Genomic DNA, 24,201 nt, shown 5'->3' on the forward strand with positions numbered 1-24,201 from the left:
ATAATAATAGTTTATTAAGCACAATGAGAAATATCAGGTTTGAAATCATAAAGTAAGTTAGAATTGCTTAAGTTGTTTGTTCCATTGAACTAGATATAAAGATATCCCACATAAATTACCCATCGATTTTGATTGAAACCTCCTCCTAAACCTTGGAATCATTACAAAACACCACTCAGCATTATTCATCCGTGACAAATGTTTATGATCACGAATCGCATATGGATGAAAATGTTCGAGTACCATTTAGTTGGAAGCATTAGCGAATCGCATGCAAACGCTTTTGTGCGATTTTAAACGCGCTGGCATTTCAAAACCGCCAGTAAAAATCGCCCACTTTGCATTCGGCGTCTAATGGAAAACGTTGTGCTCGTTGGCGGTTTTTTTTTAGAAAAAAAGGAGCCCATTAAAATGGGGGCCCAGCATTGTTGGCACTCGTATACCAAATCTCCAGTTGCTTGGAAGCATTTTAGACTAATGCATGCGCATTTTGGCCAACGATTCGATTGCCAAATCTTCTGGCTGGCATTATTAAAACATATTTCTTGTATTGTAATCATGGCAGAATGTTGGCCAAGTCTAAGGTGTTGCCACAAATTGGATTTCCTTGTCCGGCTTGTCCGACTGCACCGAGAGAAAAAAGCCAATTAGGCACCGATGTCATATCAACAAATACCATTTAATCTAAACTTCACAACAAACACATTTTTTCCCGTGTGTCGTTTTTTTGGCCACTTGAGTTGGAGTGCATTGAAATCTGAGCCAAAACAAACAACTCAATGCAAAGTGATTTCGGCACTTTGTTTAATTAAGATTTTGCATTACTCTGTGTACTTTGTGCTGATGTCAGCCCAATTTGAATACCAAATTTTATTAGGATCAGCGAGTCGTTAAAATGGATTTGCCATTCAATTGCAGTCAGGTGAAAGCGTTCGCCTTTTGCTACCGGGTAAGTGGAAAAGCTTGCCTAACAATAACCGAATGAGCCAAACATTAATCAGTTGGGTAAACAAATCAAGCGGGAAATAATGTACTCGTATGGTAAATAAAAGAGTGGAGATAGAGTTGTTTTGGGGGAAATATGTCAGCAATTGCGCGGACATTTCGACAATTGCAGCCGAATTGAGTGAGAAATTAAAGGCCACGCGCGGCTCTACATGACCATAATTAATTGACAAGCTGGGAATTTGGTTTTCCACTGGCCAAATAAATCAATGCTGGCCAAGAGCAGTGCATGCTGAGCCTCTTTACTTCGGCGAACACGGTTACACGAGCGGTGAGAAAAATTAATGCATTTACTTAACGATCGATAAATCGAGTCGAAAAAGCCGCTCGACGACAACCGAATTGCGCAAAAAAATATTATGACCATCGCCATGTGGCGTATATCAAAGGCCCCCGCCAAACTCTGGGCCAAGATAATCCAAGCCAATCCGGCCAGATCAACAAGACCGAACACACGACCTGAGAAATTGTTTCTCAACATGCAAATGCCGTGCGATTTATTTGAGGAAGCGGCTCGCATGCCAAAACCCAAACTCCAAGCCACAAACTCTAAGCTCCAAAACCACCTAGAGATAGAGATACGGGGAGATAAACAGGTGAGATATTGAGACAGCCACCTGACTCGGTGAAATGGGTGAGAAAATATATATACTCGTATATATACGATATTCATATGCCGGTGTCAGTATGCTAAAAATGCAAATGCACTCGCGTAGCGAAATTAAGTTGTTGCTGCTTGCCCGGCTCATTTATTTATGGCATTTCGAAAGTTGACAATCCTTTCGCTATCTGTCACCTGACCCATTGGACTTTGGTCAGCTAAAAGGCTTCTTCAAATTGATTTTCCCATCAGCTTTCACACGATCGGGCCAGAATAATGGTGCACTCTCGTCTTCCCACAGTGGCAATAATAATTCCCCCGATTTTCCCCCTTGGGTTCCAAACTCATTACTATCACTGGCTTTCCACAAGATCCCATAAAAATTATAACCACGTGAAAGAAGGCGCACACAAATCATAAAAGCAAATAAGCCAAAGCTGCGAGAAGATCACACATCTAACGCATTTCGGTTGGTGCGTTAATCAATGGGCATATTTTATAAGGTGAGTGCCATCGTAATTGGGCAACAACGCAGTTGGCTTACAAGGAAAAATATAAATTTATTTGTGAAATAAAGGAATAAAACCCAAGTTAATTGGGAACCGAAAAAATCTTAAATTTTTTATAAAAAATATAAGAAATATGAAATATCTACAATTATGAGATATTTTAAATAATTTTAGAAAATATTTAAGAACTATTGTTTCGATTTTACAAATCTCACAAAAAAAAAAACAAATGATGTTCTGATTTCAGGAAAATCCGACATCCAATTTAGGGGTGTTATAGGGCATTTCCCTTGTATTTTTTTAAGTGTAAAGAGCATTTAAAAGTGGCATTGCTTGAGATTGATTAGGGCATAAAGGTACTCGCACTCATCAGACTCGCGGGGCGTCTTCAATATCACGGCTCTATTGATTTCTGGGAAAGTGAAATGCACTTTTGAGCGGTTCAGCTGGGCTTGGCTATTTGGCTGTTACGGAAGAAAGGCACTCGAAGAAGCGTTAAGGTAACGAGAACAAGCTGGGCATAAAATGCATTGCATGCGCACTTTTAGTGGCGGCTTTCTAATGCCATGGCCAATACTATATGTATGGTGTACCTGGGGTCGGTTCGTTTATGACCCGGCTGCCCCTTTTCGGCTTTTCCCCGGAGAGTGTGAAACGTGCTCGGCATGCCGAATGCTAATGCTAATGGCCATCGTAGGGGAAATGGACCAGCCACTCCGGCAAACAACATCCCATCCATCCGTCCATCCATCCATCCATCCTCCACTTGGCCAAGTACTCCACTTGAGCCCGGCTTAGTTGAGCGTAAATAATCTTCGGATGGGGAGGCTGCCACTACTGACTTGTGGGTCAGGTGGAAAGAATCATTTGGCACGATCACGCTCGCCAAAAGCCAACTAAAGCGACAGAGTGTGGCCCTAATGATAATTAGAGGTGTTTGGGGTTAATGAATTTATGGCAGCATTAAAGCAATTCGTTTTCAAAAGGGAATGGCTTTTCACAGGGGTCTAAATGGGTGGGATTTATTTGACATGTAACAGGATGTTCAAATCGGTTTTTCTATGTCAGTTTGTGGGTTTCTTTTGGGCTAATAAATTATAACAAAATATTTAAGAAATGTTTTTGTAGTTAGAGTTTTTTAAAGAAACCTAACACTCCAACTTTAAGTACGCTAGAAATCAACAATCCAGCGCATTTCCCAATTTAATTAGCAGCTTTTAAAGTAAACAAGCCTTAGACACTTTAACACCTTTTGCCAGAAATATCCGGAAATGGTCTCTAGGCCCTTGGAGTTTTTGTTTACTTTTGACCAAGGCTTAGAAAGTGAAAACTTTCATGATCAATCCAAATTATAGAGGCCAAGCCAACATGCAGCGTTAATTGCAATTCGTGCCTCGCACTTTTGTAAACAATTTCAATTTTAAAGTGCAATCAAATCGGGTTTTATTGTGTTCCATTTTTGTAATGGTTTGTGAAATCACATATGGTAAATTTATAATTAAATATAAGTATTTTTTAAACAACTTTAATTTGTCTTATTAAGCGGTTAGATTCCTATGAATTTGCTTCTCCGCAATCTCAAGTTTGCGAACCTTTTACTAAACTTTTATCCCATCTTTAGTTTATATAGTCATGTTTTTTGGTGAGGAGCTCTGATCATTGTTTGGACTTAATTTTCTCCGCATATTATGCAAATGTTTTCAGCCATTTCTCCAACGCCCCATCTGCTTTCATCCCAAAGTGTCTGCATGTTTTATCACTTTTGGCACAGCCCGCAGTCAAATTAATTTCAGTCAAAATCTTTTGCCCAGCCCTTTTGGGTTCAGTTTGAGTTGGGTTTTGGTTTTGGGTTTGGGTTTGGGCTTGTATTTTGGGGTTTGGGTAGGTGTGTTTTATCCGCTTGGCTCTTTCTTCGCCCGACTTAATGATTAATTTGGCCACATGTATGTTTTATATTTCGCATTTATTGTGCTGTGGCCTTTCGGCAAGACATCTTGTACCCGACATTGTGGCTCATATTTCTGCTGACAAGCCAACTGATGTCCATGTCTCCTCTTTCTTTATTCTCCTTTTTTTTTTATAAGGGGGCCAGATTGAAAGCGACTTTCTTTCCATTTATCACGGTACTGAAATTTGGCTGCGGCCTTTGTCTTAATCGCTAATTGCACTTTGTGGCAGGCCTCAATTTACTTGTTGGCAAATTGAAATTTGGGCCAATAAAGATAAGCCGTGTAATTTGTTTTATATTTATTTCTGCTGCTGACCGATGTGGGCAGTTCATTTATATGGATTTTCGGTTTATTTTGATTTTAATTACGGTCCAGCTGAAGTCAAAGCGAGTTAATTTGATGTGGGTGTGTTTATGATACGGCATGGATTTTTATCAAAATTGGTTCGTAAATTAAATTTTGCCATTAATTGAAAATGGCATGTGGCATATGGCATATGGCAACTTGGCATTTATTTTTATTCAGTATTTAATAAATGAGTTATCGAACGAGCAGTAACGATCTGTAGATTGTCCATAATCCATTTTACAATCACATATAGTTGTTCAGTTTCTTAACAGGATTTTGTAATTTAGATTAACTTTTTAACTACACCATAAATTAACAACTTTATGAAAGTCGCTGAATTGATAAATGCTGTGTATTAATGACTGTAAAGTGTTATTTTCAACAAAAGATAAATTGTTATTGAGATTACATGAATAGGGAAGTTAATGGGTTACAGAAAAAAAGGCTATATTTTTTATATTTAATATAGAGTTATATATTATAGGTTGACCCATTCCATTGAACCGATCATAGTGCCACGCCTCCTTTAAGTGTAAATCAGAAAAATGTCAAAGAGGCGGCTAATGAACATATTTTGCGGCATTTATTGAACAATTCCAGCAATTTACGTTTATTAGCGACCCACTAGTAACTCGCAAATCGCTGCGAAGCCTTTGACTCATTTGCATTTTGCATAAAAATGTGGTCAGCGGACATAAGTGTTTTCCAGTAGCTCAACCTGAAATCAATTAGCGACTTACTATATAGTAGTGGCTTTTGAATTTTTAAATTAACTCCTTGGGCGATTTCCCAACAGCAAATGGCTTTAGTCCAAACAAAAAGTTCTTTTTATGCCAGCCTTAATTAGAGACTAATTCTGATCGAAGATATAAAGAAAATTGATAAATTGTCGGTTTTCAAGCCACCCAGCAGGTGGCGCTTTGAGTGTTTGCGCTTGCCAGCGGTTTTTGTCGCCTGCAAGTCGCGCCGGGAGTTCAATGACGCGTTTGTCGCTTTTGTTGCAATAATCAGTCGCTTGTTCGACATCGGATTATGATAGTAAATGATATGTTGGCTGTGGCTATTTTCAATGTGCATTTAAGCCTGATTGCAGCTATTGTTATGACCGTAATTAAGCGAATGATTGTTGAGTGAGGGAAAGTCAAAGTGGAAACGTGGGGCTGTGTGCATAGTATTTATGTTTGTTATATATGAGAAAAATTAATGGTAAAACATTCTAACAAAGCATAGTTATTAATCTAGAAAAATGTATTTAACTTAATTGGATTTCAATTTAGAAAAAATACTAGAACTGCAGGTAGGTTTCCCTATCATTTATTAAAATAAATATTGTGGACTTCCGGCTAATATAATTAACATTTTATCGGAATGTAATACTGATTCCTAATCACTTCTTTACATCACTTAACAAATCAAATATTCAGATTTCTGGTCTTGTATTCGCATTAGTTTGTGTGAGATTATCATATACCTTACATTGCTTATTCAATTCGGAATTGAATCACTGGATTTATAATTTTGCTTTCCTTTTCCTGGGTCACACCCTCAATCCAACCTGAACCCGTGAGTATTTGCAAACATGTCGCTAAATCACGGCCAATCGAAAGTCATCGAGATCAGCAATGAATAATTGCACAGCGGGAGGCAAGTGAACAAAAAAAAAAAAAAGAAAAACAAAGAAATCAGTTCGAGATGCGGCGATTCAGGCAGGTGTCGCAGTGCACCACGTAAATACATAAATCTCTTGTGAAATCGAAACAGCAGCCGGTGGCAGAGCTAATGATACACGATACTCGGATAGTCGTACAACTGCCACACATCCATCCAATCGAATACCAATTACAATGCTTGACATTCCGCAAAGTAAAAGATACTGGCGAGTACTCAAGGTGCGCTCCATTTGATTGATTGCCTTCCCCAACTCGCGTTTGCTTTTTTTTTGGCTTTTGCTAATCATTAATACGTGATGCTATCGAAATTGTGGATAATTAACGCCATATTTGTTGCCAGCAATGGACAATTAGACGAGGCACAGACCAAAAGGCAAAATAAATTGCATGCGAGATAAAAATCTCGCGTTGCGTTCGTTTTCCTTGCGTCCGGCTAATGGCTCGAAAAACGCGTTCGAATCGCTCGCAAATCGTCGCTCGCTATCGCTATCGACTTTATTTGGCGCTTTTAATGCAAACTATTTCGCATTTGAATCACTGGCATTTTCCAAGTTGATTTGTCGCCTGTGCATGTCAATCACAAACATTGAGGTACCTCGATTTCGTTTTTTGTGCCTGTCCAACTTACAATGGCAGTCAAAATATTAGAAGATGTCCTAAAAATCTATAATAAATCTTAAAATTTATTCAAAGAATTCATTTTCTACAAATGCTAAAGCTTTAAAAAGGATGCTCTTGAAAATGTAAATATTATTAAAAATAAAAAGCCATCGTTATTTGCTAAAAAAGTGTTATAACTCAAGAACATTTTTTTTAATAATTTGAAAAGCGTTTTTAGATTTAGTTGGAACAAAAACATTTGGTTTTAGAAAACCAACAGAATTTATAAATGTAAGTACTTTTCAATATGCTCCTAGATTTTGAAGCTCTATCTCTAAACATTTTTTTCAAGAAGAATAGGTGCTATGTAAATGTTAATGGCTGTTAATTTTTTTTTGTCGAGCAGCTTATAACACGATTTCCAAACGATAATTAGACAGAGACCACGGGGCCAGCTGCCACTTAATCTAATGACAGTTCTCAGCCCCAGCACACCTCACTTGGGGCAGCCAACCAACTGGCCGGCTGATCGGCAATTGCCTAAACGACTTCTGGTTTGGCTTAGATAGATAGATAGTTATGTAAAGTGCTCGTTGGCCGGCAAACAACCAGCTAGCTGACACACTTCCGACACTCGAGTATCGCGAGCATAACCATATCCACATCATATCGATCGCGATCGCGGAGAAATGGAAAATGTAAAATGGAAAATCAAGGCAACTCCGGCACTTTTGCGGCCAAAACAGAGACTGGCACTCATTCTCCGGCCATAAACTCAATTCACATAAATTGCCAGGCATTGAGCAAGTTTTTCCGGGCGCATCTCGACTCATCTCAAAATCAAATCAAGTCGAATCAAATCAAATCAAATCAAACTGATTCCAAAAGTATCGCGACGAGTCGTATTAATCAGACGCGATTGTAAAAGGAAACTTTCTTTCTTGGTCATTTCTTTGCTGGCATTTTCAAAGGCTTCGACTTGTTTGTGTATTCGACTTAATGGCACTTAGGTGTCGAGCATTTTATGATTTTACGATCGATGGTGTTATATGGCGTGCTGTCTGCTAGCTTTGCTTGATTAATTCAGGCAAATTGGGGATAGGAAACAAATGTGGGCTTTGTTTATTAAATGTTATCTTGGGAAGCGCCAATCTAAACGTTTTTATGTGGAAATTGTAAACGGAAAACAATTGATATATAAATACTTTATTTAAATAACCCAAATAAAGTTTAAAGTTTTTTTTATTTAAATCCTATAAATTGTCAGTTCAATAAAAGCCTCTCTCTTTTACATAAATCCCATAATCACTTGCTACTTTCGCAAAAAAATCAAATCAAATCTTTTGGCTTTACAATATGACAATAATTAGAAATCAATTTACACGTCGGATTTGAGATCACCGCCGATCTCTCCCGACTTGTGGAGCATTGTTTGTCTAGTCCGTCCTTTTTGGCTGTCGGATCAGAGTCCGCGGCCAAAATTTACATCCATGTCCATGTCATGTGTCCGAAAGACTTGGCACGTTTATGTTTGCTTATGTGCGAGTATTAAAGTCTTAAGTGAAATCCCATGTCACGTGTCAGAGAGCCAAAAAAAAACCCGAAAACTACAAAAAATACAACCCCAGCCGAAATTGAAATCGAAAACTGAAAACTGAAGCTCAGCCCCCAGACCGAAATCAATTGAGAATCGCTATGAAATAAATACTTCAGCGTTTGCAAATGTTTATAAATAAATAAGCTGCGAGAAAAAAATATTATGCAGAGACAAAAATAGTTTAAGAAATTGTATAAATTACTGTATTAGATTTTTTATTAAAGATGTTTTATATTTTGTAGATAAGAATTTTGTGAAATACAAATCACATAAATAAAGATTTTAAATGTTATGTTTTATTTACTTTTTATATGTTTATTTTCAGAAATTTTTTATAATTCTTTCCCTGAGATAGAATTGTTTTTCCGATATAGTTATAATTTTTTTGCTCCGTGCAAAGTGGGTATTTTGGCCTGGCTTAGAAAGCAGAAGACACTGGACGATGGTCGGGAGCCCGAGGCGACGGTCGTCCGCCGGAGTGACCCAGTTTCCCTCCATCGCCATACCATCTTCATCTCCATCTGCGGATCTAGAGTTCCCCAACTGCTCCTCCTGCTCCACACGACTGCCACTACCACAACTACTTCGGCTTCTGCCCAACTTTGTCTGCCGTCGAGCGGTGGAAAAACAAACTGTCAGTTTAACCATTTGACAGTCGCTTTGAGATACACAAGCGCAGATATGAGATACGACTGCGGGTTCGAGTATCTTGCAGCTACTTCTGCGGCGACTGCATCCTGCCAGACAAGCTATCTGGCACCGGCGATCTTCTCCAGCCCCCCAACTTCATCCCCATCCTCGTTCCGATCCCCATCCTCATCCCTGATCCTCGCAATCCTCAAGAATTGACTCCCAACGGCGCCCGACAATTGAAACTTTTGCGCCGTTTTGGCGTATTTAAAGTGACATTTGCTGACAGTCGGTCGGCAATGATCCCGATGGAAAAGATTCGAGAGGATTCGTGGTGGAGGAGGAGCAGCCAGTGATCTATGATACAAGCCATGGCTGCTGGTTAATCGACCAGACGATCAGTTCAGTGGGAAGAGCCACCGCTATCGTTGTGCTTAAATCAAATTCATTTAATTAAGAGGAAAGTGATGGTTGTAATTGTTTTGTAGATGGTTCGCCAACGGCTGCTGATTTCTCGAAAATTTTGCGGAGTAACGACGGCTACTTAACGTATTTAAAAAGCGAGTGAGTTTATTTTTTAGTATATTTAAAATATTTCTAGGAAAGTATTAAACTCAGCTATTTAACCAGGTCAATATTCTTTTAAAATTTTGTCGTTTTAATATTCTTTTTATCAGAATATTAGGGTAAGATGGGGTAAAACCGCCAAAAATGTATATTTGACGATGTCAAGCTTTCATTTATAAAATGATCAATGATCCAAATCATATTTCTGAAAGTTTAATCCCTTGGCTACATAATTCATTAAGAAAGTTTTTATGTAGCTTTTTTTTTAAAAGAATTGTGATCGTTCAGAAGAAAAGTTTAAAACGGCGGTTTTACCCCACCTAGTGGGGTAAAAACGCCATTCTGGTTTTAGTGTAGTTAAGTACCCAAATAATGTCAATAACTTCTGAGAAAAATTTTTATTCAATTCAAATGGATATTACATGTTACAACGAATATATTATATAAAAGTAAAAATAAGAAATTGAAGCGAAGTCATAAGCAAGTCGTCGAACTGCTGTCCGAGAGAAACCATGAAATATAGCTGATGCTTTTATGAGATATTTCTCAAGCGATGCCTCTTGGTCGTCAGTAAAAATCTGTAAAATAAGAATTACGTGGTTAAAATAGTTTTAAACTAAGAAGAAATGTCGCATTAACAAAGGTTTGAAACTGAAAATTAAAATATTCTTATTTAAAAGATAAAATCATTTTATACAAAACTGTTTGCAATTATCTGTTCAAAAAGAAAGGCTGTTATTTTTAAATTGAATTGAATTCAAAATCATGACATTACATATTGTTTCAATTAACAAAAATTGTGAATATTTGACACTTTACCTGGGGATGATGGCCATAATAAGCGTTGTGCGCTTTGTTGACTCGGTCTCGCAAAGTCTCTCGGGGAATCCCATATTTTTCGGCAGCAACTGCCACCTTGCTGCCCTCCTGAACTTCCTCGATTGCCCGTTGAAATATATTTTCATCAATTTTTGATTTTTTTCTTGCGAGGCAGGATGGTGAAAGACATTCATTCTCGATTAAAACGAGTTTTTCCGTTATCAAATTGTGTGGCGTTTTTACCCCACCTTTTCGCGGCGTTTTTACCCCACGCGCCAATTTTTTTTCGAGGTCACTTAGTTTGTACAATTTTGGAAATATTGGCTAACTTGATACATGTACATCAGTATCAAGGTTCGTACTATAAGCGGACACTTACCTCTTTTTTTTTAAGCCGTTCACTTACACTTGATTGAGCAATCTTTATAACAAAAATTTTTTGGCGCCGTCGAGTGAAACAAAAATGGCGCTATAGAAATTGTCACGATAAAGCTGCAGTATTCCGACCGACTTCAAAAACCGCGCATTATCAATCAGAATCTACATTATCAACGGTTAATCGTTTCGGCGCTTCATTTGAATTTGAAATCCAAATGGCGGTTTTACCCACCGGCGGTTTTACCCCATCTTACCCTACTAAAAGCTTTCTAGTGCCACCCAGAAAAGAACAATTCTATTATAATGACTCCTAAAAACCGTATTTTAAATAAAACAAATTGGTTCACACTCTTTTATGACTTGATTAAAAGCAGATTAAACCGTTTTACGATCAACTATGAGCTTTAACATAATTTCAAAGCCCAAAAAGGTGTTCCGCCTACGATTTCCCCTGAATTTTTTTGTTGAACTGGAACTCTTATGGAAATTGTGTCAAAGTGGCGCTGATAACCCAAATGGGCGACAAAAGAGGCGCTTAGAAAGATGAGCGGAAATGGGAGTCGATGAGATATATAACAAAAGTCGCATCACCGACAAAAAGGCGATTATAAAAGCGATTTCTTTCTCTTTTCCATTCTGCTGCGTTGATTTCGATGCCCTTTCTTCTCTTTCCCCGCAGCTTTTCCATTTATTTGATGGAGTCTCTTCATCTCTAGTGGCAGCATAATCAAGAGGCCATTAAAGTAAACACACTAAAGACGACGCCGAAACCCCTTCGTTCCCACCTCAAATCGCTTGTCAGTGATATGAAAGGGTACTGTTTTTCATTTTACGTGGGTTAGGTACAATATGGAAGAGAATAAACTGCTGGGTGATGTACAGTTTATGTTGTTTTTGTTTAGGTATTTAATCTGATATTTAAAGTTTATGTTTAATTCAAAAAAATGCTAGAAAATAAAATTATCTAGGTAACTTACAAAATGTAATTAAAGGTGTAAATACAAATTCAAATAATATTGTGGAGGTACGTTCCCACTTATAGTTATCTAAAATATTCTATTTTATTCTCTGATATAAAAAATTATGCCAAGATTGCCAATTTTTAAAGAAATTAGTTCTACAAAAATCTATAATTATAAGATATATGCACATTACAAAGAACTAACCTCTCCTAAATATTTATACAATTTTTTTAAGTATTAGGTTCTTTACTCCTCCTTCCTTTTTAAATTATTTCTAAATTTTCAGAAAGGTTTTTTCCTTTTAAACGTTCTTTATTGTACCTATAAATTTATATTTTTCGGTTGGCTTTTTCTTTGGAAAATGTATATAGTGTACCTTGTTAAGCAGTTACACTTTCCATCACTGTTTGCTTTATGACGAAGCTGAGTGTGATGGCTTTTTGAGGAGGAGTATCTCGGGGAGTATCTCGGGGAGCATTTCGGGGGATCAGGGGGTAAGTACTCACCTGCATGTAGCGCGCCAGAGCCGCGTTCCGCTGCGCATGCGATCTGAGTTGCGGCTGCGGAGATCCGAGTGGACTCACAATCGTCGATGTGGATCCACCGATTCCGGTGTCGTAGCCCTGAGCGTTGGCGCCATCAACATCTGCAACAACAGAAAAAAAAAGGTCATAAAACAAATGCAAAACCATGTTAGTAATCAAGTCAAGAAATGTTTGCACAAACGCACAAACGGGGAAAAATTGCAAAGTTTAATTGTGGAAATGTGTGAGTGCAAAAAGCCGAGTGAAAAGTGGCACACATGTGTGGCCCTTGAAAGAGACGCTTTTCCTGCCGCGTGCAGCGGGTCGAAGATGATGGATGTGGGTCAAGAAGTCATCGGGAACTCGTGAATCTTTATTGAATCGCTGGGAAAAGTATCGTGCTAAATTTCCCTGTTCGAAACTCAAGCAAAATAAACAGAAATGATTTGTAAATAAAGATAAATTGCCTACTCATTTCTTTCTTTTTAAATTTAATTAAATTGTAATGCCATTGTTGAGGAATTCAAATATTTAATTTACCAATAAGATTGAAAATGTATAATGCAGTAATCAAAAATATTCTCAAGGGTTTAACTAAATATTTCAAGCATGTAATAACAGTTTTTCTTATTAAAAACATTGTTTCAAACTTTGTAAAAGTGATCGCAATCATTTTTAAAGTGCTCTTTCTTAAAGTCCCCACATAATTATCCCATCTAAATACCGTAACCACATCCACTACTGGTTGAGGTAATTTCCATTCCACGAACTGTATCACTTAATTAGGTATGCAAATAAAGCAGAGCCCTGATCATAAATAAAGAGGCGATCCACTGGAATTGGAGCTGTGGACAGATCGTAAATTGTGGAGAAGCCAGAGGGCTGAGAGCAGGTGACACGATCGTGTACGATTGGCAGCCAATAAATCCAGTGGCAGCCAGGGAGTTGGGCCACTTTAATCGTGTCAGCCACTAAATACGGACATAACTTTCGTTTTTCATGGGCATGTAACCGGTAGGAGTGGGCCTCTTATTTTTATGAAGTTAACCGACAATACGAACCCTGCATGCCAAGCAATTTGTACACAATTTGAATATTAATTTTCCAGAAACAAAAGGTGAGTATGCCAAGAACAGGTATCACACGATCAGTAGCTGCATTTGCAACTCGAACCGCTATTTGAACGACAGAAGAAATTGCCAGGCAGACTGAATTCTAAGGGGTAATAAATTAAGCTAACGATTGCAAGTTTGAGAGTTCTTTGAAATGCATATTTAAGGCTTGGTAAATTTGGAATTATTATTGCTTAATATTCTAAAGAATATATATCATATAGAAACTTACTAACTTACTGTAGTATTAAATGATTATTCTTTATATTGCCACAAACTTGATAATATAAAACGTATTTTCTTTATCTTTTCTCACTAAAATATTGAATATCAAAATCCCCTATTTTATTATTACATATAGTTCTTTCTGTCTGCAATATTTTAAAACATATATAAAAATAAAATAAGGGGTTCAACCATACCATTTTAAAAATAACTCAAAACTATTAAATTTGTTGAACCCTTTTCTCACTCCAATTAAAGATGTATCTGCAACCACTTAAGTATCCATTTGTTTCAGCATTCCTCCGCATAAAAAACAACACACCGGGTATTATTATGGTCGCAGTGCAATTTCCGCGGCATTTTGCACTCGACATGTAACAAAATATTTGCCAGCCTCATATGGCATATCCGAGAGATATGCGAAAAGTAAATGAAAAACCGGCGAGATACACATTAAACAGCATATCTGCAGATACTGAGGAGTACCTGGCTGGACTTGGCTGGACCTGGCTGGAGCTGGGGACTCACCTTTCAGCGAGCTGTTCATGCACATGGGGCACTGATCGTTGCGGAACATGCAGGAATAGCAGCGCTCGTGGCCGCAGGTGTCGATCAGTTTCCGTCTCTTTCCCTTGTCGAAGGATATGCGGCAGGAGGGGCACACGGATCCACTGGCATCGTGCTCCAGGAGACGTCGAATTGACTGGAGATCTGCAACAAGATTGGCAAAAGGGGAGACATTATGAGTTGTGGTTCTGTAAACAGGTTGCAATATAAGTGAGCATGCGTACAGAAAACAGGAAAACAGGAACAGTTTAAAGCGTTTCGAAATGGTAATGACGAAATTGCCAGAAGACCTTCAAAGGATTCGACAAGCAGGTGTTTATTTATTATTCCCGGAATCACTATTAGTCGGCCAGATTATCATAAGCTCCAAAGCTTGATTGCTGCCGTTATTATTATAATAAACATCATGGGCAATAAAATGAGTTTAAGAACCCTTAATTTCGATAATCATAATTATGTCATTAAGTTTGCGTATACTATTAAACATAATTTAAAGGATTTTAGCTTTAATTTTTTTTGTGTTCTATGATATATTTATCTGTTAAGATATTTTATTGTGGTATCAAAAACATGCGAACTAATTCAGAAATAAAAGGAATATATATATAAAATGTTTTCAGGAGCTTTTATATACTTTGAATATTTTATTTCGTTACCATTGTTAATAAGACAATACAGCACTCCCATTAATTTCAATTCCCTTTTCAGTCTTGTGGCTCAGATGCCATTTTCCACTGCTAACCAGATCGAATCACCGAAAAAAACAGTAACAAATTCAAATCTAAATACACAAATCTCGTTGCACTTGTTTTATGGCCACCGTTTGCATAAATTGACTCTGTCAATTAAATCTCGTTGGAGCAACTGTCAATTGTCTTGGACCCAATCTCAGTTGGCAAAAAGAGGTATTCGCCAGTTCAGTTTTTTGTTTTAGGATCGTTTATCGTTCGCTTGGCTTTTCAGCTGCACCTGCTCTCCTCCTTCAGAGTTTTTTCTACCCACAAACTGGCCATTTAATCCAAAGCCGTGCCGCAATCAGCGGAATTCTTTTCTTGACTGCACTCGGTTCGTTCTCGTAATTGATTTAATCTACGCCGCCTGCCTGGTTTATTATTTCTATTAGCACTTTGTCTTTCTGTGTCAATATTATGTAAAAATGCCGGCCACCGATCGTCAGCGTTTTCATTTGCGTTCGTTTATTTGTTTTTTGTTTACAAATTTTGAGTGAAAAAATTGCTGACAATCAATTGGCTTCAGCGGAATTGCGAAGCAATGGGAACAACTTTTTTTTTACTCGATGTATAGCTTACTTTTTAATGCAGTAATCATGTTTTAATTTAAACTACAGTGTTAAGAGTCTTAAAATTAATAATCTTATGAAGAAACTTTTATTATTATTTTCAAAATTACCATCGCAGTTGACAAAAAAACATGTCACTATATATAGGCAATTTGTGGCTTTAAAAATTTAATTTATTAACTGTCATCTGATGTTTCGCATTCCCCAATTAAGTTTGCAATTTGAGGACGTCAGTTGCAGTTGCAGCTAGTCACTTGCAACCCCAACATGCATTTTTCCACCCCTTATGAAAAGTTTCCCTCGCTTTTTTGTGGCATCTGGTGGTTTTGCTGCTTTTTCTGCTGTTGCGCCTGCGCACACGACATGAATTTGACATTTTGTGCAGTATGCAAATTGGCTTTGTCTGCGGCCAAACAAATGTCAGGCAGGCGCACTTGTTGATGGAACAGTTGTCCATGGGTTGTGCCATGTGCTGCTGGCTCTTCGCAAAGGGGGTCACGCACTGGCATGGTCAACTGTATGCCATCATCATCCGAAGTCGACGCTGCCCGTGAAGTTCAAAGATAAGCGAATCCATGTGGGCTGCGGTTGCCTCCTCCTCTTTTTCTTTTTTACCCAGAGCCTCCTTTCGATTCCTCTCCATTCCAGAGGACAGAGAGGCAGCTGCGACTGCCCACGCGGAAAAAGCAGAGAACCGGCGAACAAAATATCAAACTACGGCTTTTGATTTGCAATAAATAAGCGAAAAAACGTTGCCTGTTTGTTTACCCTGTTTTTAGGTATTTAGGAGTAAGTTGGACTTACAGAGAATAAGAACAAGAAAAATGCAATAAAAAGGTGTGAGCTTATAAAAATTATACAATTTTACGTTATACTTTAAATATTCAAAATATTTTCTGAAACAATTTTATTTTTGTTAAATTTTTAATACAACAAAATAACTTTTAAACAGAAAACATTTCGATAATATTTTTGAACAATTAAGGTGTTCTACTAAACACTTTATTGAATCATCTTAGGATTTTGATAGACAGGGAAATATTTCTATAATTTAAATTATTTTTATATTAAAAAAAAAAAATTTGTAAAGCCAAAAATTGCTATATTGCATAACCCATTTAAACGATATTATTAGGTATGCCACAGTCGACTTATTAGCTTTAAATACTCCTTTTTGTTTTGCTTTTGTCAAGTGGGCATGAATGGCTGTGGATATGGAAATAAAAGTTGGAGTAGAAGTCGCATTCGCATTCGCATTTAGAGTCGAAGCCCATGCGCTTGTAATCCACTTTGCCAGCCGACCGGACGTGGTTCTCGTTGGCGTTTGTCGAAGTCGTTGGTTGTTGCTTGTTTCCCACTCTTGAAAGTCCCGAATGGAAACGGGAATGCAAAAGCCTTCCAGTTGTTCGGGGGAACCATCTTGGCCAACAGCAGAAAACCGACTGGCCGTCTGCCATTTGTACTTATGCAATCGATAAAGTGTTATCTCAAAGTCGAAGTCAAGTCACCTGCTGGACATGATGATTTGTTGCCTGTCCTCCCAGGTTACAATTTTCTGTGTGGGCTGGGAAACTATTCAGTGAAAAGCTAACTAGACTTGTATTTTAAAAACCTAGATGATATAATCAAAATAATTATACACATTTTACAGATATTTCAATATATTTAGATTATTTCTCAATATTAAAGAACCAATTAAAAGTTATATACTTTTAAAATGATGGAATATATAATTTTCCCCCAGTTTCTTAATTACATTTAAGCTTCCTATCTCTGAAATATATGTGCATAGCTATTATATAATATGCATTTAGCTTTTTATCTCCATTTAAATTGATGACATCCTGTGGGAATATGTAAGCATTTCCTGCCTCCTGCAATGTTCTACGTATCCAACTTCTTTCAGTTTTTTTTTAAGTTTTTCCCGTGGAAGTAGATCTGATAAAGAGTGTGGGCTGTCCAGGAGTTACTTGCTTGTAGAAACATTAACATTTTTATATGCATTTATCAGGCTCAGACACGCACCTTGTTCTATGGACCGTGGAAATATACTTAATTTCATGGGTATTAAACAAATTAATTGCGTGGATGCCGTTTCGCAATTCTTGGCCCGTAAGTTATGGCCAAAATGGAAAAAGATCCCAGCTGTGGCTGATTTATGTGGCTTGTTGCTGCCGAGTCCAATGCACTCTCTTGTTAAAAAAGTGCAACAATAGAGAAAAAACATCTAAATTGCTAAATTATGCGAGGTTAGCTACCGCAAGGGATCTCGCCTTCTCCCCTTTCAATTTTCCCTATTTTTTTTCTACGCATGCGCGGCACAATTCTCGACGGCGGTTAGTTTGCTGTTCATTGGATTTTATTCATTGCAGCTCGCAGCTCAAAGTTGCGGTCTGCGCTAAATTGATTTGAATTTTCCGCTGCATTTTCCTCCCTCCCCCTCTCTCTCTTTTCGGTCGCAAATAAATGTTAGTCGCTTGCCGGTTTGCCCCCTCAAAGCTTCCAAGTTGCTGCGTTGCCATGTGGGCGTTTTATTTCACCTAAATTGGCAAACCGCGGATCGTACGGCTATATAGTAGTTGGGTATAGTAGGTGTGTGGGCGATATATCTGCGTGTCTGCATCTGTCTGTCTGCGCTCTTGTGCTGGCACTTGTTTTCCTTTATGTAATTTCTTGCAAATTATTTTCTTAATGCCCAACTCGGGCCTAATTCAATTTGCGGTTTTTCCCCTTAGCCGAAACGATTCCCAGCGGAATGCCTTTGGAATGCGGCATGATGATCACTGTTGTTGCGGCGGGTTAGCCACAAATTCAAATTTGTAAGTACATAAGTAGCAAATTGGTTCTCAGGGGAATGTGGGAATCTAAGAAGGGAATTCTTCAGTTACAAAGATCAAAAACAATCAAATGGGGGTAGTAACATTACCAACAACTCCAGGAAGAAGCTACAACCTTTTACAATTTTAAATCTTTAAAATACCTTCCTTTTTCTAAGGTTTGTTGCAGTGAATTTAACAACGCAACGAATTATATTAAACTAAATTAGCTACACTTTTAATTTCAATTTTTTCTGTATTACTTTAACTCATTGCCTTTTTGAAAATGATTCTCGTATGGCTGATATTGGTGTCCATACTTTTCATTTATCCTGCTGATTCTAAATTTTTCACACGTAAGCTAGTTAAAACTATTAAAAAATCCTTAAAAATTACTTTTTTTTAGATTGCAATAATGACGGGACTTGCGTTAATGAGAAATGGAGAAATGGCACTCATTACAACCTCACTTGTTTGAATTGGATGGAACTCGAGAGTGGCGAAGTAGATACTTGTCCCAAGCCTTGGAAATGCTGTCATACGACGCAATACGAAAAGAAGATTCCATATCCAAAGGGCTAACCGTGAAGCCGTTAATTTTATATCACCTATATGACAAAATCACACAAACTGGTTTCTGATTTTATGACCCGTTAAAAAATACAAATCAAAACAAAAGGGCACGAGCTTCTCTAGTTTTTTCGCGAAGAGGTTTTAGGTAAAGCTTTGCATATAAAATGATTTAAAAATCTACATACAATTTTTTGTAGAGACATATTAAACTGAAAATGTATAGGTGTTTAAGAATATAGTAAGTGTGATCTTCTAAAACAGCCACTTTGTAAAATTTATTTATAATACAAATAAAATAGCCTAATTACGCACAAAAACAATTTAACATTTTAATGGATAAGATAGACAAAAAAAAACCGTTATTTTTTGTGTACAGTTTTACCAACAATGAGTAAAAGTATTTTAAATAATTATTTCTGATTCGCAGGGCAGGTCAGGGTTATTCTAAATGGGGTTTCGCCATGCTGATTGGACAGCTCAGGGTTAAGTGGAGAAACATCTGACCCAGCGGGGGAATGATGGTCAAGGCGGAGGGGAAGGGGAGAAGGGGGGACAACACTCCCGTCGAGCTCCCATAGAAAAATGCGTATTCATTACAATTGATTGACAGACGACTGGACTCCGATTCAAGCCAAATCAATTCATGCCTGAAGTGAGCGCCCAACGGACCATGGACCATTTACCAGTTGCCACCAAAGAAAAAACACCAAGCACCACTGACCACCGACCACCGACCACTGGCCACCAGTACAACCACAATCGACAGCTTTTTGCAGCCTCAATTAGGTTTTAGCAAAAACCACAACAAGACCACACTTAAAATAAAACATTAAATATTCTAAGAAAAAAATATAATTAAACTTTTAATACTCTAGCAAAAAAAAATATAAAAAGACTTAAAACCATCTTCCAAAGAAGTAATCTTCTATATTTAATTTTTTTATTAATCCAATAAAAGGTACTACAGACTAAAAAAAAATAGGAGGCTAATTTAAAATAATATTGAAAGTGTTCAAATATTATTTTATTATTTACATTATTTATTTATTATAAAATAAATTTTTAACATTTTTCTGAGTGCTCTGCAAATGAGTTTCCAGTGAAAAGGAACCTTTTCTTTCCACAGCAGCAGTTTTCCATTGTTTTCTGTTTAAATACAAGTTTTAGTAAATTGCTTTGACTTTGGTTTTTTTTTTGTTTTGTTTATGCTTAATTGCTTTAAACATAAATTTTATATTGTGCTTTATTTTTGATCACTTTGAAGGGCTTTGTTTGGATAAAACATTTTCAAGTTCACAACGTGGGTAGAAAGTGTTGTTATATTTTTTGTTTTATTACACGATTTCTTGTTAGTGGGTTTCTTTCGCCTTTTGACGTGCACATTTTGCGTGGGTCATGGTTTTCATTGTTGTTATTTCGAGAGCGGTATCCAAGTGGATACTGTTTGTCATCGTTGCTTTTCGAATGAGTCAGCTTCCCGGCGAGTCGGAAGTGAATCGAAGCGATCTATAATTATACCGGTATTCCTGTGTACTTAAATTTGCATTATTCTGGCGAAGCAGTCGGTGCGGATTTAAACAAAGCCTTAAGCATTTTGTGGGATTGGCTTTAACAAACCCTTCCCTTAGAGAAATGGTGACAAAATAAAAGAAAACAAACCCAAGAGAAAGGTAGAAATGGTAGGAAAAATAAGACGGTAGGCAGGTAAGCTAAAAAAAAAAACAAACAAAAACAAATCAAATTAAGCGCGAAATTGGACGTTTCTCAGTGGTTTTTCGTTTCTGGAAGTTATGCGTTAACTTTTTATATATTTTTTTGTTTTATTTTTGTTTTTTTTGCGAAAGCCCGTAAAGTGAACCCAGAAACGAACTGTTAAATGTGTCATAAAACCGCGAGAGCTGTCCGCTTAAATGAGTGACCATAAATAACCCAAATGGCCGCTCGAATGGCAAATTTCGTGAGATTCTGCACTTTGATGCGCTCTCTCGCAGTTCGTGAAAACGTGAGTTGAGTTTGGCCGAGAAGAGTTACCTAAGCGTAGCCTGCGGCCAAAAGACTGGGCGGGAAAAACGAGGCGTTGCCAACCGGCCAGCAACTGAAAATGTACGGACCGCTGCGCAGAGGGCTTCGCTCACTTTTCAGGGAAAACCCATGAAAATGCACAGGGGAAAATGAAAAATAAATTGATTAGAAATACTGATTTTTCGAGGAAATATATCTGATAAAATTATTCAAAATAAAATACTTTCATTTATTAAAAGAAGACATGTTCTTTCTGAATTCATTATTTTCAATCAATAATAATAATGAAAAATATAGCTTAAGTAAGAATTATATTATATCGTAAGTAATTTGAGCAGCTTCTGGTTTTCTTACTATTTTATATTTCTTAGGATTTTTTTAGTCTATTCTATAAGATCATATTTTCTCTGCAAAACAGGATATGCCCAACTCACAATAAAAAACCACTTTTAAGTACACTTTTTCCATTCAAAGTTTAACCGTTCCCATGTGTTAAAGCATCCCACAACCTTAACTCTCTACTTCCTCACCACACTCCAAATTTGTTTTCTTTTATCTACCATTTAGCATTGACCCACATTCCCGGAAAGGCGGCAAAGACAACAAGTTCAGGCCATATGTGCCATGTGTTTAAGACACCATCTTGAGGTGATCGGTGAGTGAAATGTCACCATTAGTCAAAGCCAAATCAAATCTATATGTGTATATGGCCGCAAATTAATATTTATGGCACTTAAAAATTGTGCGAGACACATGCAAATTCAAATGTGTGTCAAGCCGGCCGGAAATTTGCCAACACACACGCAGTAAATACACAGAAATAAAATCACCCAATGCGAATAAATCAAATGGCACTTCCGCTGCAACGTGGGCAGTGCGATTTTTAAAGAGCTGGAGAACCCGATTCCGAATTCGAATCTGAAACCGCCAAAACGAATGAAAAGTGACAATTTCATTGTGGAAGACGTCGAGTATCCAACCCACCAGACGACAAGCACCCAAGTCAATGCCGCGGGATTTCGTACTTGTAAAAAATGTTTGCTGTTTTTATTGCTATTTGGTTTTTTTTTTTGTAGCTTTGAGTGGAGTGCAGATTTTTTTTTTTTTGGGGGGGAAAACCCACGCACAGAAAATCGGCCCAGACAAGCTGGCCACCTCGTCTATCGGGTAACTCATTCATTTCCAATACGCCCCAGCTGCATTCACAGCTGATTCATTCGATTCATTCACTCGATCATTCAGTTACGTTCCATTCCATTCATGAGACATTTTTGTTTTTGACAAACAGTCTTCGAGTGTTGGCTTTTTTTGGGTCGTCGCAGTCATCGTGGTCGTTTTGAGTGGAGTGGTTTTAGCCGTGGTCCAGAGATCACTGTCCATAATTGGCAGCGACCATCGATCAGTCGCCCAAAGTTAATGCGGGCTTGTAGGCTGCATTTAGCCAGAGTCTTGAGTTCCCAAAGATTTAGTGCATCGCCTTCGCTTTGCGTTTATATGGCCGATCGGAGGTGGGCAATTTGTTAGGCCATAATTGCCTGCATTATGCGGGTTCGAGGTGGGAATGAATAACAGGTGATAAAAGCAGATAAATCATACGTCCGTTTTTTATTGGGTTGTAAAAAACATGAAGTTGGAATCATAAAAACTTCGCAATGTGCATAAGAATGCAATGCAAAAAGTAATGTGATAGAGATAAGTATTTAAAATCCTTAACCAAGCTTAAGATTTTAAGTTTCTTAAAATGGTATTTGATAAAATTAATTGGCGAATACTTTAAGCATTAAATTAATAGCGCTTTATTTCCTATTTGAATTAATTTAGTTAATATTAAAATCAGCTTACAAAATACTTTAAAAAGAAATCAGCTTTTACACATTCCGTTCCACCAAATCCATAAACAACTGATATCAGAAATATAAGATCTTTTTTTTAAACGTTTTTTGTAAACAAAACCAAAACATTCCGAATCAATACAAAGCCAAGTCATCGCTTAAAAATTCATTTCAATCGATTTAGATTAACTTTCCATCAACAAAAGACTTCCACACCGAATCGACCTTGTGGCATTAGTCTTATGCATAATCGGTTGGACTAAAATGCATAATTATGCAGATGAAATATCATCTGCCGAAAAGTCTCATCCTATATCTGCTTAACTAGTCGGTCGGCTTTAGTTTGTATTCCCCCTTTGGGGTTAAAAATTAGACTGAGATTAATTAAATGAAATTAAGTGGCTAATTTGGGATTCGAATTTCTTTAATACTAAAAAACCAAACAAGCCGCCTATATTAATTACGCATTTTCATCGAAAACGAATTAATTTAGTAGACCTAAAAACTACAAAATAAAAGAAAGAAATCTATAAAAAAAAATATTTGTTTTATTTCGATAGTTCTTTCAACTCTACAATACTTTAACTTTTTTAGCAATAAATCTAAAAAAATTTGCTTTGCTAATGTCATGTTTGAACATAAATTAACGATGCTATCTTAATAGTTAATAAATGTAGCTAAATGTGCTAAAATCTATTTTGGTTATGCTAAATTCGGTAGAACGTGGGAATAGAGAAAATTAATTATTTGCAAAAAGTGAGCAAGGAAATAAGTTGTTTTCCAAGAAGTATAATCCAGTTTGTATTAATAGAAACATATATCTATTTATATGTTATTTGCAAATGTTTTTTTAAACTAATAATAAGGTAGCAGTTTCTCATTAATTTACTGATAGCCATCTTCAATATTATACTCAAGTTTAAGGCTATTTGATTTAAAGAGCCGCTCGGCACAAGTCTTCTATGTTGGGTCTATCACCATAATTTGTTAAAACAATATTTCTGTTTTGGTTGTCAAATATCGTTGGCGACATTAGCACATCATTAGCAGTATTTGTTGCTGGTTCTCGCAAAAGAGCTTTTAACTATTTCTGGTTTTTTGGCTACTGATCTAAGAACCTCCTTCTGGCCAACATTGGTCCATTATGCAAATGGGCTGAAAAAGCGGCTTTGGAGTCCGCAGACTTTTGCAGAGGCTTAAAACAGAAAATTATAAAATATTTCTTTCAACTGGATTGGGCATAAATCTGCATAAATTACCCATATGGGTACCCTGATTCCCCCTCCAGGAATTGACAAGTTTTCAGCATTTGTCTGGCGCGTTACGCGACGCCATCGATGGTAATCTGCCACAAGACTTCGGAGGCAGCATACCAAATGAGGATGGCCAACACGTGTGGGCGCCACTTCGAGTGGATGCCACACACTCAGCAATACAATTATGATATTCAGAAAATTATTATTAAAGAACAACAAAAAATATCAGTTTATAGAAGCAAACTTTTACTAAGTACCAAGCCCAGTTTTAAAATAATAAACAAATAAAATAGAATAGAATAAAAGAAATGCTCGTACAAGTAATTTAAGTATCAAAGC

General features: G+C 37.2%; 2 protein-coding genes and 1 long non-coding RNA gene across 13 annotated transcripts in view; 1 reads left to right on the forward strand and 2 right to left on the reverse strand.

Annotated features, from left to right (window-relative positions):
• LOC108100284 (protein TANC2) overlaps nt 1–24,201 on the reverse strand; it is a 65,447-nt gene that overhangs the window by 10,137 nt on the left and 31,109 nt on the right. For all 11 annotated transcript variants that reach the window (XM_017204070.2, XM_017204069.2, XM_017204072.2 and 8 more), the window contains 2 exons: nt 14,025–14,207; nt 12,142–12,281 (listed from right to left, as the gene is read on the reverse strand). In XM_017204070.2, the coding sequence (XP_017059559.1) occupies nt 12,142–12,281; nt 14,025–14,207 (323 nt within the window). The remainder of the gene's footprint in view (nt 1–12,141; nt 12,282–14,024; nt 14,208–24,201) is intronic.
• LOC108100290 lies at nt 17,871–18,372 on the reverse strand. The gene is made up of 2 exons (XR_001771982.1): nt 18,290–18,372; nt 17,871–18,227 (listed from the first exon to the last, which is right to left on the reverse strand). It is a non-coding gene; the product is annotated as an uncharacterized LOC108100290 (long non-coding RNA).
• On the forward strand, nt 18,433–18,860 carry LOC108100289. Its single transcript, XM_017204083.2, has 2 exons — nt 18,433–18,535; nt 18,586–18,860. Exons 1-2 carry the CDS (start codon nt 18,466–18,468, stop codon nt 18,759–18,761), a joined length of 246 nt encoding a protein of 81 aa, XP_017059572.1. The 5' UTR covers nt 18,433–18,465; the 3' UTR covers nt 18,762–18,860.

Source organism: Drosophila ficusphila, unplaced genomic scaffold, assembly GCF_018152265.1.
Source record: "Drosophila ficusphila isolate 14025-0441.05 unplaced genomic scaffold, ASM1815226v1 contig_286, whole genome shotgun sequence".
Lineage (NCBI taxonomy): Eukaryota > Metazoa > Arthropoda > Insecta > Diptera > Drosophilidae > Drosophila > Drosophila ficusphila.